General features: G+C 35.0%; 1 protein-coding gene across 1 annotated transcript in view; it reads right to left on the bottom strand.

Annotated features, from left to right (window-relative positions):
- HCN1 (hyperpolarization activated cyclic nucleotide gated potassium channel 1) overlaps window positions 1–21,244 on the bottom strand; it is a 603,333-nt gene that overhangs the window by 106,466 nt on the left and 475,623 nt on the right. Inside the window, 1 exon segment of the mRNA XM_020996730.2 lies at window positions 15,370–15,516. Coding sequence (XP_020852389.2) covers window positions 15,370–15,516 — 147 coding nt within the window.

The following is a 21,244-nucleotide window of genomic DNA, read 5'->3' as shown; positions in this document are numbered from 1 at the left end:
AAAACCCCACAAAACAAAACTTTCATTGATTCTGTGACTATCTTGAGTTACCATTCTACTTCTCTTTATAATTTTAAAGCTATAAGATAGTTACTGGATGGAGATTCCATTGGCATAAGGTACTCTCAGGTGAGGGAACCTTCTAGCAATGCTGTAACTTACAGAGTGGTGCATGGAAAACTGAGGTTTATGGGTTACCCAAGATCTCATAGCCAGAATGTGCCACAGTTGGAAATTTAACGTAGCTCTTCTATCTGCAATGATATGCTACCCCTCATATTTCAAGTGATACTTCTTTAATGTGTGTGTGTGTGTATGTATATATATATATATATGTATATGTATATATACATGTATAGATATATATATATCTCACACATACATAATATATACACATATACTCACACTTTTATATATATATATATGTATATATGTATGTGTGTGTGTGTGTGTGTGTGTGTGTGTGTGTGTGTGACCATATACATACATCTCAGGGGCAGCTACATAGCCTAGTAGATAGAACACTGGCCCTTACATCAAGAGGACCTGAGTTCAAATGCAGCTTCAGACATTTACTAGCTGTGTGACCATGGATAAGTCACTTAACCCTAATTGCTATATATATGTATATGTATGCATGTGTGTATATATACGTGTGTGTATGTGTGTATGTATATATGTGTTTATGCATATATATGTATGTATGTCTATGCTTACAGATACGTGTGTGTATGTAGGCATGTATATGCACATGTACATATATGTGGGTATGTATGTATACATACATACACATATGCTTCTTTCAATAAATTTATCACTCACTTCTTAACAGTTTGCAAGATAGCTTTGATCCTCACAATTTTTACTGAAAATAGTCTCTCAAGAATTATCCATTAGTTTCTAATTTCTGGATCTAAATGACTCCCCCCCTTTTTTTAAAATCAGTTCTGATCTAATTCTGCCTGTCTTCATCATCTATTAACTACTGCTTTCTTTTGGAAACTGTCTCCTGTCTTCAATAAAATTGGATTCTGTTTATACTATTCCCATCTCTCTACATACTTTTTCTGTACCTCTTTTTCTTTCTTTTTTTCTTTATCTACCCTCTAAATGATCGGGATGGAACAAGGACAGAAATTTGGGTTTACCTCTTTTCTCTCTACTTTGTCTTGGTGAGCTCATTCATGTTTCAAGTATCTACTCAATCAATCCAAAAGCATTTTTGTTCATAATTTTCTATATGTCCTATTATAAGTTCTGGGGATACACAGACAACAATGAAAAAGCCCTCTCCTCAAGCAGATTATATTCTATTGGGGAGGTAATATGTACATAAATAAGTTTAAGCAGAATATATGCAAAATAAATACCAACTGATTTTGGCAAGAAGAGCACAAGGTTTGAGGGGGGACCAAGAAAAACTTAAGATAGAAGGTGGTACTTCACTGGAGTCTTGAAGGAAACAAGGGATTGTAAGATGTGAGTATGAAGAGGAAGTGCATTGCAGGCTTGGAGAACAGCCTTCACAAGGGCACACATACAGGACTTTAGGATAAAAGATCCAAAGCTGGAGATTATCTTAGAGGTCATAAAGTCAAAGCCTTTCACTATACAGATGAGAAAACAAACTTAGAGAACTTAAATGACTTGTCTAGGGTCACATATCTTTTAAGTGTCAGAGGCAGGATCTGAACCAAAGTCTTTCTGATTCCAAGTCCAACATCCAACATCTGATGCACCAGTCTATGTGTGAGGAACAACAAGAAGGCTGCATGACTGAACCACAGAATGTGACTAGGAGTGTAATATAAAACAAGACTGGAAAGATAGGTTGAGGCCAGGTTGTAAAGAACTTAAATGTCAAGTGAAGGACTTTGTGTTTAATACTAGAGGCAATAGGAAGCCAATGGAATTTATTAAGCAGAGAATGACATGACTCTACCTGTGCTTTAGTAAAATCACATTGGCAGCTATGGGGGAGGATGAATTGGAGAGGAGATAGATATGAGACAAGTAGACCAATGATAAGGCCATTCAAGTGAGAGGGAGTGATAGTCTGAATCAAGGTAGACACTGTCTGAGGAGAAAGAAGGGGGCGTATGCTAGAGATTTTGTAGTTGGAGAAACAAGATCTGGCAATGGAGATGAATTGTTATTTGTGGGGAAGAAAAGTGAGAATTTGTTCATTTGGGTTTTTTGGTGGGTTTTTTTTTTTGGCGGTTTTTTTTTTTGGCTAGGCAATGGGGTAAAGTGACTTGCCCAGGGTCACACAGCTAGTAAGTGTTATGTGTCTGAGGCTGGATTTGAACTCAGGTCCTCCTTAATCCAGGGCCAGTGCTCTATCCACTGCGCCACCTAGCTGCCCTTAAGAGTGAGAATTAAAGATAACACAGAGGTTGTCACGAATGGCTGAAAGTAAGTTAGTGTTCTTGACAAAAATAATAAAGTTCCAAAAAGTGTTGGATTTTGGGGAAGAGATAATGAAAATATCGATGGAAGTTTTCAAATCAACATCTATAGCTCCATCCTCTCTTCCAGACTTCAGACACATAATTTTAACTGCTTACAGTGTATCTCTCTAAAGATGTCCTACTAGATCCTCAAATTCAGCATGCTCCAAACTTATTCATCAATATCCCCCATGTCCAAATGCTTCCTCTCTGCTTTTCACTGTTAATGTTGCTATTATCCTTTTCATCATCTGAATTCAAAAGTCAGAGTCACTTCTTTCCTTCTTTCCTTTCTCCTGATAGACAAAACTAATCTGTTACTCATTCCAAGGATTCTACTTGTGATAGATTCCCTTTCAGGTACTCTCATTATCACAATGTCAATTCAGGACTTCAACACATCTAACTTAGGTTACATTTAGACCTGTTCAAATTGTGTTCTAACTGATTTTCTTGCCTCCACTCTTACTCCACATGCTTTACTGGCAAAATAATCTTCATAACAAATATTTTCTAAGGTAAACTGCCAGAATAAAGCCCAAATTCCCCATCATGCCATTCAGGCAGGTCCCACAGTCAGTTTCCACTCAACTAACCTAGAAATCAGGAGATTTAGGTTGCAGTCTCAATTCTGCCAGTTGTTGGACTGTCAGGAAATCATGTCTGTCCTTTGAGAATTTAGCTAAAATATGAGGAGTTTAGACTAGATAATTTCTAAGTTCCCTACCAATTCTTATCCTCTCTGATTTTGCTACCTTCCTCTTACCACTACCTACTTATCCAATGCTTTATCCATTTTTAAAAATTTATTCTTCAAAGATTTATTAAATGCTATTATTGAGAGCAAATGTTATTATTAAGAGTACTGGGAGAGATAAAAGGAAATTGAGACAACTATTTTCATAGACCTCATAATTTAGCAAAGAACATTTTTCACAGAAATGTGAAATGTATATGATGAAAGTAGTGATATATTATAACCTGATCAGACCCACCATATTCCCTACTATTCTCTTCTGTGCAACACTTATTTTTAGTTCTTTGGAGGAAGTTTTATTCCATTTATTGCTTTCATATAGCTACAATGATAGAATGAACATGTTAAAAAAAATTGGCCTTTGATTTCATTAGATTATAGGGGATTTACAATTTCCCTAAAATAGACTTCATTCTTCTTCCTGTTCTGGGCCCAATTAGCTGCCCACCTGAAGTATAAGTCCCAGATATACACACTGTTGTGTAAACTCTACTCAAACACATGCTGAAATCTGGGTAATAGACATTATTCATTTATTTAGTCTTTCCTGTGTGGATGAACAGGCCAAACTTCTTTGAGTGATCATTTATCTCTTCCAGAAAGTTCTATAATCTTTCAGAGTAAGGAATACCAAAGAAGAACAGGAGTAAAAGACATCATGTCACTGTATGGTAGGAAGAAAAGATGAGTTGATCACATGACAAGAATGAGGGACAACAAATGGGTAGCCAGAGTACCCCACTGGCATCTTCACAATGTCAGGAGACAATAAGGAAGGCTGACAGCATACAGGTCAATTCCTATGATATACTTTTAAAAGACATGAAAAAAGTCACATGGGATGAATATGCACTGGTGGGATACAGTTTTTATCATTGGAAGTAATGCCCAAGCTGATGAAATCACACATGTATGTGTGTTTATATAAACACACAAGCACATATATGTCTGTGTCCGTGTGTATACGACAAAAATTTATTATATACTAACTATAATATAAAATACACTAGAAAATAGCAGAAGTGAGGTTAAAATTGCCCAGCAATCTTAAAATTTCAGATTAAAAAGAAAACCAGTCATTATATCAGTGGAAACATATTCCTGTCAAAATGGACTATTCACCATACCTTGAAACATCCTGGCCATATCTTTAGCTTTATTTAAACTGCTTTCTCCGCCTTGGAATCCTTCTTCCTGAACTTAAGTCAAAGTACTAACTATATTACACAATTGGACTTAAACTTCATGTTCTTCACGAAGCCTTCTTTGATGATCCTCCCTCTTGCCCTTTTCCCATTCTCTCTCCAAGCTAGAAGTAATTTCTCCTTTCTCTTTGCTTCTTGGCAAGTTAAACAACTAGTATAGTGTGTACATTATATCTTGATAATCTCTCTGATAATTAGTTTCCTCATCTATAAAACTGGTATCATAACAGTCAAGTACTTGTTTTCCTAGGTTGTTGTGAGGTTCAAATGTAAAAATTTAGTCCTTTGCACACCTTAAAACACTATTTAAATGCATATTATTGACATTTTTATAGTTATTTTTGCTTATACCCCTCATCATCTATTAGAATATAAAAGCTGATAATAGAGAAAATGTATCATTCAACTTTTTATTTCCCATAGCACTTAAGACAGAGCCTTGTCATATTGTACATTCAATTGATATTTCTTGTTTTGAATTATACAATTTGCAAATAGGGTATTAAAATATTTGCATATGGGAAGAAAATGTTATGGTTTATTAGGAAAAGTGGAAAGATCACTGACTTCGGATCCAGGAGACTCTGTTATATTCTATGAGCTACTTGACCTTGAAAATGTCATCAAATCTCTTTGGATCTCTATTTCCTCATCTGTTAACATGATGGGGATGGACTAGATGATCTCTAATGTTCAGTTCAGCTAAACAGTTAGATGATTCTAAATGATTCTGTTTCACTGTCATTGACATTTAAGCTATTAAACTGGAATTGATTTTTAATAATTCATTTTTGGCTAAATAAATTCACAAAAGCAGATAGTCTGGAAAACTATCTGGAATCACAGTATATTCTGAGTCAATATTTATACAAATCATTCAATTCTGAAATAACAACATAAGTAAACAAATAAAAGGTCAGAGGAGACAGGATTCTGCTCTCAGCCTGACCTGTGTTCTGTGGAAATGAAATATCCTGATGTTCTATATTCTGCAGAGACACATGATCTGTACCTATTTTCAGCCTGCAGCTTCTCACACAGTGTGGTTTAAAAATAGAACAGTTCTGAACTTTAACGATTGGCTCAGGAAGGATATTAACCTCTTTCTCAACTGCTCAAGTTTGTCATCTTGCTGGAATCAAGGTCCGTGTAAGCTAGTATCTTAGTAAGAATTAAACTTCATGGAGTACTTGCATTCTGTGAGTCTCTGGCTGACATACACTGCACCAACTTTTCCTAATCTTTACAACATTTTATAAATATATTTTAAAGAGATTCTCTTGGATGACCCAAGCATTATCCATTATCTAGAGATGGGAATGAAAATGGATGATCTCTTAAGAAATACGTCATTTTAAAATATTTTTTAAAAATGTTACAAGGCATAGTTCACTGGGTTGGAGACAGGTGACAGATAAATTCATAAATAAAAAGGGGGACTAATATAATGTGTTTGATTTCTCTAAATGCATGTCTCCTACCAGTAAAGTTAGATACAAAGAGAGGCTGGTATCTTTAGGGGGCCACAAGGGTACCATTTGGTGCTGCTTTCCACAATCTTAAAATACTGTATCAAAAGATAATCAACATACTGTACTACGCATGGGTGCAGTTCTATGACAATCTGATAGATATGTGCCTATGTATGTTTATACGTGATTGATGCCAGGATTACTTAAAGGTTTGCTTCCCCCAATTTATCAATCACACTTCTTTATGAAATGTTAAAGTCCCATCCACTTCTTTTGGCCCACACCCCATCTATAGAAAGTCTCTATTAAAATACATTTCTAGTAGGGATGGTAAGATTCCATTACCAAAAGTATGAAAGGTATCCATGAAGGGTACCTGTTACAAGCATTAGTGGTCTGAAGTAGATAATTTGTGTTAGAAAATAGAATAGAGGAAGGAGTAGAAAGTGCAGAAAGAGAAAATTAAAGTCTCTGAAAACAAACTTTGTTGACTTCAGAATTCTGCCTTGGACAAGCAACAGCCACCAAGAAAGTATTTAGATGCTAGAGAATGTGTTTGTTATAAAATAATCACTACAATTTATAATATGGAATTTCTAGGTAAGCCTTAAGATTTTCTTTCCCTATAATAATGTAGCTGTTCCCTTGCAGTTTTTCTACCTAGTATTCTGTTTTAAATGAATTGAGGATAATGACCATTCTGAAAGTTGGAGTTCTAACAGTTTCCAAGAGGGCTAACGATGCTAAGAGGCTCCTAGCATAGGCATGAAGAGTATCTGCCTGTTACATCCTCCAGCAATGCCACCTTGAAGGGTCTCTCATGTAACAAAAAGGGGTCTCCATTTTCTGGTTCTTGAGTCATTGACTCATGAAACTGATATGCCTGAATTAGCATTAAGGAAAGAAGGAAGATTACATTGTAACTTAAGCCATTAATTTTGTTCAGTATTGGACAAAAGGTTTTAGGTAGGACATGGAAAATTAGAAAGTGCGCAGAAGAGGGCAAACAGGCAACTATGAATATCATGAAAATCATGCCATCTAAGCATTGGTTAAAGGAATTAGGGATGCTTTGTCTGGAGATGACATATTGATGGCATAGCTGTCTTCAATTATTTGAAGGGTTGCAATGTAAAAGAAGATAAACTTAGCCATCTTGGCCTTAAGCAGCAGAAGTCAGAGGAATCAATGGTATCTACAGATAGCTAGATTTAGACTTCATATAAAGCAGGGGTTCCATGGATAGATTTCAAGAGATCTGTGAACTTGGTTGAGAAAAAACATGTTAGTTTGATTAGCAAATCTTCTCAAATGGATTTTTTAAAAAATGTCTGTCTGGTCACAAAAGAGCTTGAGGCAATTTTCAGGTTCCTTAGCATTGGGATAGTAGCAGTGGGGACTGAGGAGGAGATAGTTTCACTGTCTCAGATGCACTTGACGGCGGATTAGTTACTGACTCAAAAAATAGCTACACTTCTAGCCTAGTCCATAGATAAGAAACTATCCTTACAAGCAGGAATATCTTGTGTAGACAAAGGAAGATGGAACAGGGGCAGTGAGAAAGTTAAAAAAAAATCTACAACCTATCTTGTGCAAAAGGAAACAATGAAAAAATAAGAAAAGATGCATTTAAATATAATTGGTTTCCTTTGTAACCCTATGCATTTTATTTTATATAGCTAAAAACATTATTCTAAGAAGAGATCTATAGCTTTCACATTTCCAAAGGAATCCATAACATAAAGGGATAGGAAGGTCTGAACTAGAAGGTTTGATGCAAGGGATTACCAAGATAGAGTCCTCAGTCTCCTAGAATATGGTCTCACTAAGGTATCTAGAACTCATGCTTCTTATGAGTGGGACCTAATTAACCAGCCTCGTGGGCACAGGTGGCAAGGAAAATAGGGAGTGATCAATAGAAAGGGGCTATCAGAAGCTAGAAGCCCTGTGTACAGAAAAAAAAAATCTGTGCTGATAGAATTCTAGGAGCATTTTCTTGATATTCAGGCAAACTGGATATAATCCTAGGGTCTCAGGAAATGGTATAGTCTGTAGCTTAGAGCTGAGGCAGAATAGTGCCATTCCAGTGGAAGAATCTTGGGTTATTTGAATATCCTTCCCTTCGTATTTGAAGGTCTTTCTTCTATCCCACCAAAGTTGCTTATCATTGAGACAGTTACATTTGCCTGTACCTTTCTTCCCCTCATACACCCTCATTTTAACTTTGACCTATAAGTTCTCTTGATCTCTATTTACTTGTCTTTATTTATAAAGTATGGGCACACACACACACACACACACACACACACACACACACACACTTCCTGAATCGTGATAGTTTTTTTTTTATGTTTTTCATGTTGTTCTAGGAGGTATCTCTGAACATTTTTTTCAAAGACAATCAGTTTAGCTGACATAGAACTCAGTTGGTTTTAAGTTTTGTTTGTTTATTTGTTTCCTTTGTGACAAATGTTCTTCCACTTCAGTATTTTTGTGTTCCAAATATGTTCATCTCTCATATCTTTAGAGATATTTTCCATAGTGATCTAATATTTTCTAATCTGTTATCTGGATTTTTACCTTCTTCATTGGTAGCTCTTATTCCTCACACATTCACTTCTATAGTTTCTTCACATATAGATATTTTTTCTTTTTCAGCCATTCTAAAATTTCCTCCTATTCTTCCATGATAAGTTCAGACGAATCTCCTCCCCCCAAATAACTGACATTTGTTCACTTCTTTAACACTATAATAAATATTAACAGAGTTTTGTATTTGGATTGAGGCTTTGCTTGTTCTTCTTTTTGATTTTAGGATCCTCTGTTTAGTTATCTTATTTGAGCTAGACTTTAATTAGTGCTTTTACTCTTGATGCTCTTGGTGTCTCACTTTTTTTTTTTACTTCCATCACTCATTTTCAGTGCCTTCACCTTTGTTTGCAGATATACCTTTGACACAGGGCTGCAAGGCTTTTCTAGTGGTGGAATTTTAGCTTTGTTTCTCTGAGTGCCTTCTCTGAGTAATCTCTAAGAGGGACAGGCCTCCATTCATATGGGTTTCTTTCCCTTTTCTTTTAGGTGAAAAAGAGCCATGTTATTAGATTATTGCTCCATTTCTTCCAAATACTGTCCTTCCCTCTTTCTTGCTGAACAAAAATCGAAGCTTTGATTCTGGCAGAGTAGGAAGAGATCTGGGCAAAATCACTGAACCTTTACTAAATGAGAGGTATTACTAATGATGACCAGGTGCAAGTCAAAAGGTGCTAGGTTTTCAAATCACTTGGTTGCTCCTCTGTTTTAACTGCATCTTGCTGGGCAGGATTAGCAAGTGCCACTTTTTATGGGATGAAGGCTATGGGCATAGGTGATAGATGTTGAGCAAAGTCATCCTAGCAGTGAGTTCACTAGATGAGCCCTTACACGAGTATTGAAAATATTTTGCATTCCTGTGAGTAAAAGATTATGTCGGAGGACCACTGAATGAGTTCTTAAAGTATTAAAGTTAAGCAGTGTTCATTCACAAGAATTTTACCTTGTCATAATACTTTTTTCTGTGTATTTCTCTATAACTATATTATACTATACATCTGGCAAAAATTCTTTTTTTATTGGTTTTTGAGTAAGGTTTAAGATTAGCAGATAGAAATGATCATAATCTCTCTCTGAATGACAGTATAGGAGACTTTGATTTCAATGGTGGATAAAAGGCCTTGTTTTGGAAGACTGATGCTTAAGCCTTTGGGGTAGGGAGATTTCTAAAAGAAAAGTTATGGGAATTGCCTCTCCAGGCAGAGAATTAGAACTAGGGAGGCTGAAAAAAAAAATTGGAGTGATTCATAACAGTTCCTAATCTTTTGAGGGAAGGGCAAGAAAAAAAAATAACAGCTGACAAAACAAAGGCCTAAACAATATTAGATTGTGCATAAGGAAGACAAATTTGGAGGCAATATGCTGTCATGAAATGGATATGGACAATGGATTCAAATCCTGCCTCAGATATTTACCAGCTCTGTGAACCACAGCAAGCCACTTATTCTTTCTGGGCCTCAGTTTCCTCATCTATAAAATAAAATAGTTGGATTTAGTGGTATTTAAGGTACTTTCCCACTCTAATCTACTGTCTTTTGTAATGTAATTGACTCAAGAAAAAGCAGAAGACTAGCTGTGTTTCACCATGCTATGAAGAGGAAAAGAAAGAAGACAGGCTGTAGAACAAAGATTCTTATGGTATGTGTGTATGTGTGTGTGTGTGTGTGTGTGTGTGTGTGTGTGTGTGTGTGTGTGTGTGTGTGCATGTGCACGCACTCCTGCGAGAGAGAGAGAGAGAGAGAGAGAGAGAGAGAGAGAGAGAGAGAGACACTTTGGGCTTCTGGTGAAGCCTACAGATCCCTTCTATGAATAATTTTTAATAATTCATAATTGGAAGAAATAGTAATTTTCAGTTAAAAGTTAGTGAAAATAAGATGTGATATTTTATCCATCCAAGCTCACAGCCCTCTTTCCAAAAATCTATCCATGACCCCCTTGGGTAACTTATAAATATTTATCAATTAAATGTCAAAAAAGAAAAACAGTGGATGTTTCCTGCATGATTTTATATCTGTAAGGTGAAGATGCTCACCTATATAAATCATGATTTCAAAGGTCCTTTCTAGCTCAGAAATTGTTTGATTCCTATATCCCTATGTGCCTTTTGTTGTTGTTGTTTTTCCATGTGGAACTTATCCTTAGGGAATCTTTGTGCATTAGATTGAAAGCTGGTCCAGGCATCAGACATGAGATCACCAAAGGGCGGAGTGTTCCTTGCTCTGTGTTATAATGATAACAACAACTACACTCTTGATACTTTCTGAATCTGAAGAACTTCTCTCAGGGGTTCCTGAGTCAAAGATCATGGAACCCTGAAATGAGAAAGGTATATTGCCTGGCTACAATACTTAACCAAGGACCCTTTAAGGTGTAAAAAGTGAAACTATTCAACCTATAGAGAACATATTTAGCCAAGGCAATCCTATTTTTATGGTGGCACATGTGACAGTTTATGGACATCAACAGGGCAAAAGTGAATTCAGAAAATAGAAGGTAGATTTAGAAATAAACACACATTTCACTTTTATTTTTTCTGTGTTATCAGTGAGACACTCAAAGGTCATGTCTCTATTTTGTGATTTACCTAAGAAAATAAGGTAACCATCAGATAGACACTTGTAGAATTTCTTTGCAAGGAAATTTTGACCACTTGTCTCTAGCATATTCAAAAGGCAAGTTATTTAATTTTGACACCGAAATGAAAATTATTCTAACACATCTAGTTAAAAAATACCTACCATCTGAATGGAGTTATTTGCATATGGGGTAAGCTATTTGGAATAAATTTTAAATTTATATAAATATCTCTTATCATCGTACTTCAATTTTAAAGCTTCAAATTTGTTTCATTATTTAGATTATGTTTGAAGTTATTAAAAAAGCATCAGGGGAAAAATCTGTGGCGCAAAACAGGCAAAACAAAGCATGGGCTGAATTTTTTACAGGTATGCTTTCTCTATAGAGAAACAGCCCAGGGTAATGGAAAGAGAGTTGTTCTCAGATTCAGGGAGACATAGATTCAGGCTAGGCCTCTGAAAGCTACTGTGTTATTCTGTAGAGGGAATTTTTCCATTTACATTTCACTAATACCAATGAAATCAGAAGTCCATCCCTACCTCCTCAGCAGAGAGACAGACAGACAGACAGACAGACAGAGACAGACAGACAGAGAGATAAATGGTGGCTCTAGAATAATAAGTATATGCCTGACTACTGGAATTTAATTTGAAAGACTTGATTTGTTTCTCTTTTGGCCATGAAACTTCTGCATATAGGATTCACATAGAAATCACAGGGTAACAAGGGCAACTAATATCTCAAAGAAAACAATAAACATATTTTGATAAAAGTCTGTTATTTTAGAGCAATTTTCATTTAAAACCACCTGTTAAAAACACAACTTTAAAACCTTATTTTATTTTTACCTCAGAATATTGCAATGATATATAAAATCAAACTAGATATAGCATTGCAAAGATAAATATTAAAGCTATAAAATGTATATAAAAGGTACATCCTATATTTTAGCTTTCACTTGAAAAGTAATAACAAGTACTCTAGCTTTCTCTCTATAGTGCCCCCCAAGTCAATTTAAATCCTGTTAGAATCTACTATGTTATTCAGGAAATTTTGAGTGGTGACATTAACACATTATCACAAGCCTTCCAATCATTCATACTCAAAGTCTCACTTGACAGAATGTAAGCTCTTTGAGGGCAGTGACTGTTTCATTTTTTTTCTACCTCCAATATCTTGCACGTAAGTAGGTGCTCAATAAATGTTCAATAATGCACTGATTCTTTCCCTTCTTTCCCAATTCTAATTAGTCACCATGACTTATCAGTCCTCCTTTTGCAATTTCTTTTATGTCTGTTGCTTTCTTTTCATTCCTGCTGTCACTATAATTCAGAGCCTTATCACTTCTCCCTTGGACTACTTCAAAAGTTTATTAAGTGATCTCTTGCTTTTTTATCTCTTTCTACATCCCATCCATTTCAAGCACTACAAGAAAATACGTATTCTGGATATAGCACTTTTTTTTTCTCGTATCACTCCTTTGCCCCCAAACCTTTAATGAATTCCCAGTGCTAAATTATTACATCTGGTCTCTTTGTCCTGGTATCCAGTCTTGTATAATTTGTTTCTAACCTAACTTTCTAGGCTTATCTCCCATTACTCTTATATGACCCCTTGGCTCCTTCCATATTTCTCTAGTTACCTATTTCCTTAAATATACTATTTACTTTGTACTACAGCACTTCTCAGGCTAATGACCCTCACCACAGATAATCTATATCCTACAAATACATTAAGATCATCATCAATTCACACCATCTCTGTGAAGCCTTCCCTAATCAGAAATGATCTTTCTCTCCACAGAACTTTTATAGCACTCAGTGATTGTGCCATTTATTGGAAACACATGTTTATCCAGAAATGATTAATCCTGTTTCTTCAGTTATATATTACTTATTTATCCAGCTAGAATGTAAGCTCCCTGAGGGTCTGGCCTATGTTTTATACTTCTTTCTAGCTCTCTCAGTGTGATGAGCAGTGTTTTGTATATCAGTCAATCTGTCAATAAACTTATTACGTACCAGGCACTGGGAATAAAAATAAAGGCAATAGACAGTCTTTGCTCTTGTGGAGCTCACTATCTAATGAAAGAGCAAATATGTAAGCAACTATCTACAAATAAGCTAGTACTTGGAATAAAAATAAAGGCAATGGACAGTCTTTGGTCTTATTGAGCTCACAATCTAATGAATGAGGCAATAATAAGCAACTATCTCCAAATAAGCTATATACAGGAAAAACTGGAAATAATCAATAGACAGAAGATTTTGGTATTAAGGAACACCAGGAAAGGCTTCCTGGAGAAGGGGACACTTCAGCTGAGACTTAAAGGAAGCTAGAGACATTAAGAGATGAGGAAGGAGAGCACTCCAGGCATGGGGAACATCCAGTAAAAATCCCTAGAATTGCCAGATGGAGCATCTATTTCAAGGAACACAAGGAGGCTGGCATCACTGATATAGGAGACTGTCAACTAAAATCCATTATTTGATTGACTTCAGCTTATGAGAGACCAAAGGATATTCCCTACATTCTTCTTTGTCTCTTTTCTTTCTATTACACCAGGACACCTTCACTGGCCTCACATTCTTCATCTAAAAAATGAGGGAGCTGGACTTGGTGGTCACTGAGCTCCCTTGTAACTATATATTGATGATCCTATCCATTAAGCCATTCTGTGCAAGTTCTGTAATAAATGAAATACTTTTGTTAAGTATCCTTCTACCTCCCATTATCCTTCTGCTACAAGTACAATCTAAAAGAAGTGTGAATTTCAAGTTGTAAACTGAAAATAACATGTATGCATAAAACACTGCAGCTGACAAAATTCACTGGAAAAGTTTGTTCAGAAGAAGAAACATCATATTTTCAAATATTCCAGTATGTAAATATTCTATATAACACTTTGAGGTATTCTTATATTACTAGATAACCACAAATGGCTTTTACCCTACTGTTTAATCCATAAATTTCCAAGTAGTATTGATTACAAATTGCTTGAGGAGGCTAAAAGACTTAAGTAACCCATGTGGAGAGGTGATTTTTTCATTGGTAAGTATCAGGAATTAGAGAATGTTGAGAAGAGGAAAATGGAAAAATGGTATCTATTTGAGATCATACTTTTACATGTAATGATTCTTTTGTTTTCACTTTAAAATCTTTGAAAGAAAAGAGGCATTATGGCATAGTGGCCCTAGAAAGCCAGACTCAGAGTCATGAATTCTGGGGTTCACATTTTGCCTCTGCCAAAAATTAACATTGTGACTATGGACAAGTCCCTCAACCTATCAAGAACCTAGGTGATTCTCTAAGGGAATTATACAACAGTTATAGTACATATTATTGAAAAGAAAATGCACACCTAGAGCCACAAGAATATCACAGGTTCCAAACAGCATCCTCCCCATCCAAAAAAGGAATAGACTATAATTCTGATTCAGAAAGAATTGCCCAGTGAAGGGACTCCATATACTAAACCTAGTTCACCACTGTTCTTTAATTTAGTTTCAGAAGCTACCTTGAAGATTAAGCAATCAGCTAGTATCTTCCAAAGGGGAACCTTGAACCCAGATCTGCTCTACTTCAAGGTCAACTGTTTTTATTCACTACACCAAAGAGAGTGGTAGGTTAGAAAAAGGATGGAGATGAGGATTTGTTTGCAACCCCTATTTAAAAAAAAAAAACAAACCAAACAAACCAAAACCTAGGCCTGTCAACTACTAAATGAAATAACTGTGCTTTACTGAAATAAATACATTAGTGGATGGTAGAATTTTTTTTATTATTATTTAAACTCTTTAATTAGAAAGCTTGTTTCCAGCTTAAAAAAAAGTAGTTATATTTGAAACTTCATACCTAAAAGGAAAGTGCAAATGGATATTACACATTCTTTATAAGATTTTTTTAAATAAAATAAACTGAAACCTGAATAAATCAATAACATAACAACATTGATCTTCTCTCAAGTATAGGCAGGATTTGTCAGTACTTTAATTAATTGGCATCTCATATACTCTCAAGTACAATGGCTTGCAGAGGTTTAAAAACAAGGATGCCCAGCCAGGGGCAGCTGCCTCATTTGACATGAAATCAGGATGAAGGGGGCATTTGCCTAATTTAATTTTTTTTAAAGAGAGTAAAAACCCACTAGAAGAAGACATACACTGAACTTTCTGTATATTGCAGAAAAAAAAGAAACCTGGTAATTGTTCTGGTATGAACTGTTTGTTCTGCCCCTCTGAGTCATGATCTAAACATAAAATTCTCCTACAGAAAGAAAAAACAAAATTGTACCAAATGGTGAGTGAGAGTGAACTTACCTCCCTCAGAGGATCATTAAGCTCACTGAGGATGTTTTCCTCATCAAAGATTTTGCCCTGGTACCTGTGTTCATAGTAGTCATGAATTTTCTGGCGCATATCAGCTGGTAACTTGTGGAATGACATGTATTGTTCCACTTGCTTGTACTGCAAGGAAAAGGGAGAAAGGCAAAACAACAATTTATTGCATTATGTGAAGAAACCACTTTTTTTTTCCAACAACTTCTATACAAATATGTTGAAAACGGTCTGTTAAAAATAGACTCCTTTAATTAAAAAAAAAAATTTTCAGTATCAACTAATGTTTAATAATGCTGTTTGAATCAGGCTGAGATAATACAATATATATGATTCATTCATCAGAAAGGTGGAGAATGAAAAGAGTTAGTAGCGAATGACTTAAAAGTATTCAGTTGTGAATACTATATGGTTGCAGAACAGTTAAGAAATACCTTAATGATGCCCCATTCTTTGGGGTTTCTATTCAATTTTAACTGCAGAAGGTCATCCTAGAGAAGTTGTTTTTTTTTAAATAACCACTTCAACTGAGGGAAATATTTTCAAAGTTTCCATTAAATTGAATTTGAGTTCAATTCAATAAACATTTACTACATACTTACTATGAGCATAATGTTATCTCCTACTTAGGAGTCAACCTCAACTTAACTGATAGTCAAACAATTAGTAAGTTTAACTTAATCCATTTTTTTCTCTTCTATCTCATATTGGAGAGGATCTTATTTTTAATTTAGCTGGCTCACATTTAACTGTAGGCCCAAGCAGGAGGAAATCACAGATTGGGAAAGGGGGAATAGCTTGTTACAGTGACAATATTTATGACAAGCAGCAAAAGAAAGAAGAAAAATTATTCTAAACATTTGAAAGGAACATTGAGTTTGATGTTAAGCAAAGAAGATATTTGAATAATTGCCACTTTCAAATGCCTTTTCAAATGATGGTCCCTCCTGTGTGATTAATTTGAATATTTAGGGGCAAGTAAGATCCTGATATCTTCAAATCAAGAAATCAAGTATTTCCTGATAATTTGATTTGTGCCCATCATTTTGTTAGGTACCATGAGAGTCGGAAGAGGTGTTCATGACCTGGTCTTGGAACTAAAGGAGTTCACAGTCAGGACAAAATCATTAGAGAGAATAGTGCAAGACAGACTATTAAAATATCAAAAACTTTAGCCTAAACAAAGGGGGCTATGGAAGTTAAAGAAGGGTAGATGCTTGATATGAAATTTTCTCCACAAGTCTCTTTATTCAACCAAAATAAAAGTTTCCTTCTATGCAAAGTATGTCCTCTTGGCAATATAGTAACAAAAATATATAAAAAGATAAATATATTTAATGTAGCTTTAAAAACATTTCTGAACATTTTCCACATATAATTCTGTTCCCAAAATACTACCCCTTCCTGCAAACAAGTGGTAAAGAATTGTTCTTACTACGAAAAAGATGAATAAACTTTGAACAATTAGATAGTGAATTTTTTTACGGTAAAAATTGTCTTTTGACTCCTTTTGAATCCCCAAGCACTTAGTGCAATGCCTGACATATAGTAGACTCTTAAGAACTGTTGATTGATTGATTTGGACAAAGAGTGAGACAACCAAAATTATTTAATAATGATGATGATATTATGACTATAGTGCTAAATGCTTGCAAATCTTTCTTCTTTAGGTTATCTCATTTGTTTTTCAGTCACGTCTGACTCTTTATGGATCTTTTGGTGTTTCTTGGCAAAAATACGGGAGTGGTTTGCCATTTATTTCATTTTACAGATGAGGAAAATGAGGCAAATAGGATTAAGTGACTTGCCCAGAGTCACTTAGCTAATAAGTATCTAAGGCCAGATTTGAACTCATGCAGATGAGTCTTCCTGACTCCAGGCCTAGTGTTCTATCCACTGTGCCAACTAGCTGCCCTTTCTCATTTGTACCTCTCAATAATCCAGTGAGAGAAGTAGTAAAATTGTCCATTTTACCAATGAGAAAATAAAGCTCAGAGAGATTATGTGACTTGCTGAGTCACATAGATAGTAAGTTATCAGAGGTAAAATTTGAATCCAAATCTTCCTGACTTCATATGCAGTAGTTATTTTACTAAGCCAAGTCATCTCTGTTTTTGGTGGTGTAATACATACTGAAAATGTAACAGCTTATCTGATTCTAATTCTAATGTTCTGTTAAACAGTAATACACCTTTTCAGATTTTACCTTTTCTCTGAATTACGCCTATCAGAAAGTCGTATTCTTTAGAAGAGAGGTAGTAGTAGGGTAGGGGATAGAGTCTGAGCCTGAAATCAGGAAGATTCATCTTCCTGCATTCAAATGCGGCTGCAGACACTACTAGCTGTGTAATCCTGGGCAAGTCACTTAATACTGCCTTAGTTCTTCATCTGTAAAAATGAGCTAGAGAGAGAAATGGTAAACCATTTCAGTATCTTTGTCAAGGAAACCCACAACGGAGTCATGAAGAGTAAGACGTGACTGAAATAACTAAACAACAACAAAGTATAATAGAATGGAAAAGAGATAGAATTTAGAGTCACGAGACCTGAGTTCAAATACCAATATAATACATGTGTGACCATGGATAGGTAACTTTTCTGGGTTTCAGTGTTCTTATATCCAAAATGAAATTTTGGGGCTAGATCACTTCTAACAACTCTTTCATATATATATGTCCATGATTCTACATAAGATATGTTTTTATATGTCTTAGGATAACATACCAGTTTTATAATTTAGGCCCACAATATAAAATTAGGAAAAAAACAGACTTTGCATCTAATAAGGGCCCTTAAAAAACACATCAATATCTAGGACAGTAACAACTTTTTTTTTTCCAGGAAGGACATTTTCCAACTTTGCGTATTAGAATACTTTAGAGATCACTGACAAGAAAACTCTCCCTACTGATGTAAGGTTTAGGGAAGGTAATTTCAATAGTAAAGAGCAATATTGAAGAGGTAACTTTATTTTTATATATGTCTCTGATTAGCCTTGTTTTTATACATTGTAATAATATTGGTATTAGTTCAATAGATGTTAATTATTTATTTAAGTAAAGATGTGCTTATTTGGCAAATAACAGAATTGTTTTCTTTCAAATTTTTAGAGGGTTTTTTTTTTTTTTTACCAATTTCATTGGTGAAGGAAAACACCTGTGAGGAAGCCCCTCCAGCAGTGAGGTTGTTTGGGACTTTGAGGGGTTAAATGGCTTATCCAATGTCATGCAGCTAGTGAAAGTTCCAAAGATGGGACTTGAACTGGGCTCTTCCTGATTCCAGAGATCTTTCTCTCCATTTAATGCTGACTACCATAGTCTTTAAACTTTGCATGTAAAATTCTCATTTCTTTCAGATATTTACTGGAAACCACTATAGGTAATAATCAGATCTATTTTAATGTGTTACCTAGCACTACACAAACAAAAGGCAGTGTGTAATTATTTGTTGAGTAACTGACTGAACTTAAAGTTTGGTATTTGTTATAGTCCTTTTCTTGAGCCACATATCTTTATGAATCTATAGCCTCCTTAGTGAATTTGTGATCATGAGCTATAATACTCTATAGCATTCATTATCAATGTTCAATAAAAAAAATTACTTAAATAAAATAAGAAATGGAAATCATTTGTTAGAATACTTTAAGAAAATGTATACATTGACATTTATTTCATTTGTTTCTTAATCTTAATATACTGTCCTGGAAACATATTTTTATAAATAATGGAAAGGGTAATCTAAAAATGCTATTTCTTTTTAAAAAATTCATCCTTGAAATTAAAATACATGAGACCCCTCAGGATTATTGAAATGACAGAACCACCCAAAGTGAGACCAGAAATTTCTTTCATTGTTCAGAACGATTTTATTCACAATGGATAGAAGAGATATGGGATTGAAGGAATAGCTTGTTTTTCTGTGGGGCTTTACAGGCACAAAATGGGACATGCACATCATTTTATTTTAGCTTTATGATAGCCTATTGAGCAGTGATTTGGCTATGTGTCTGGGTCCATGATCTCACGAGCATAATTAATCCTTCCATTAGTACAATCAGTCCATCCATGTCTTCTCAGCCTTCTGTGATTTCTGCTTATGTCCTCCCATAAATCCTCCCACTAGGAAAGGAACTTTTCTATATAATTTTGAACATTTTGTTGATAGTATTATAGCACTCAGGCTGCCTTTTTTTCTTCTTCACTTAAGAATCATAAGTATTTGACTAAAGATAGTAAATGGGGGGCCTTGAAAAGTTACATGACTTACAGAAGTCACAGGACTTTAATATTGATATTAGTCTCAAATTCAGTATTCTTTTCACTTCATCTCACAAATCAGAAAGATGATTGTGGAAGTGACGAAACCTCTTCCCCTAAGAATGGCCACCATCATCCTTGCCTCAGACTTCAATAGCTGTCACAACACCCCAAGGCTCCATGGATGTCTTGAATTCACTGAGTGTAGATTCACTGACTGTGTAAATATAAACGTGTGTGTGTGTGTGTGTGTGTGTGTGTGTGTGTGTGTAATCTTATGAAACAAATGTTTGTAACAACTATAGTGGAATACAGAGCAGACTTTTAATTTCAGTGCTGTAGAGAACTTAATGAGGAACTCTCTCTACCAATGCAGACCAGCATGTTGATTGTCTTAGAGTGTTGTCTTCAGTTAAATAATTTGCCCAGGGTCAGATGAACAATATGTTTTAGAGAATGGGCTTGAACTCGGGTCTTTCTAGCCCTGACATCAACTCTTAATGCACTATCCTATGCTGCCCCTCATAAATTATTTAAAATTACTATTATAATGTGACAAACATCTTGTTCTCAACTTTATAAAGTCTTTTCATAACTGCCATTTTTGGAATAGTCTTATTTTCTTGGATCCAAGGACAAAATGTCTTTGCAAGGTTTCATCCATTAAAAACTGTTTATGATAAACAATTCTAGGAGATATTGGCTACGTTCACAATTCAGTCTTTCCTCTTTTTTTTCTAATTTGAAGGTAACTGTCACTCATTTGCATCCCAAGTTCAATTTTTCTCCTCAAATATTGCTTGCCTACACTTGCATGAATTACACTGAAACATGCTTTTAAAATACAATTTTCAGAAGTTAAGAAGTGTACTTGAAATTAGCTTTTATATGTGATATTTTTCACTGTTGTCCTTGCTTGTCTGACCTTTCATTTTCAGTGACAGAAACTATTGTAACCATGAAACCAATGCAATTTCACACATTGACTCTTAACAAAAAATGTTCTCATCAAGAGATCCAATTGGAAAAATAAATTTTATATGGTTTCAAGCTGACATTACCCAATTTGGACAAAAACATAATCTTTCTGATCCAGAGAATGTTTGTAAGATTCAATGTCAATGCCATAAAACAAAAATGATAGCTTTTGAGTCAGGCTACCATGATTATAAAAAGAAATGTTACCCATACTGAAACCTAATGTAACTACTAAGTGATGACTCTAATACAGTCAACTTGGCCTTTTCTTGTGTCTCACACGTGAAAATCCACTTCTAATCTCTGCGCCTTTGTATGGATAATCCCGCTAGTTATAAAATTCCCCCTTTTTCCACCATTGCCTCATAAAATCTCTCTCTCTGCCATGTAATTCAAGCAACACCTTTATGTGGAGTCTTTCCTCATTCTTCCAACCTTGAGCGTCCTCTCCAATCCCCTCAAATTACACTGCCTTTAACTACCTTTTATTTACTTGTTCTTATTCTCTTAACATTTATTCTGTTTATACTTATATACATATTTGATATCTTCCCTAATCAGAAAATAAGTTCTTTGAAACCAGTAATTTTTTCATTCTTTGCATTTGTTTCCTTATTACCCAA

The sequence above is a fragment of the Phascolarctos cinereus genome, unplaced genomic scaffold (genome assembly GCF_003287225.1).
Source record: "Phascolarctos cinereus isolate Bilbo 61053 unplaced genomic scaffold, phaCin_HiC Scaffold_4;HRSCAF=312, whole genome shotgun sequence".
Classification (NCBI taxonomy): domain Eukaryota; kingdom Metazoa; phylum Chordata; class Mammalia; order Diprotodontia; family Phascolarctidae; genus Phascolarctos; species Phascolarctos cinereus.
Note: the sequence above shows the minus strand (reverse complement) of the source record. Positions and strands in the feature narration are given on the sequence as shown.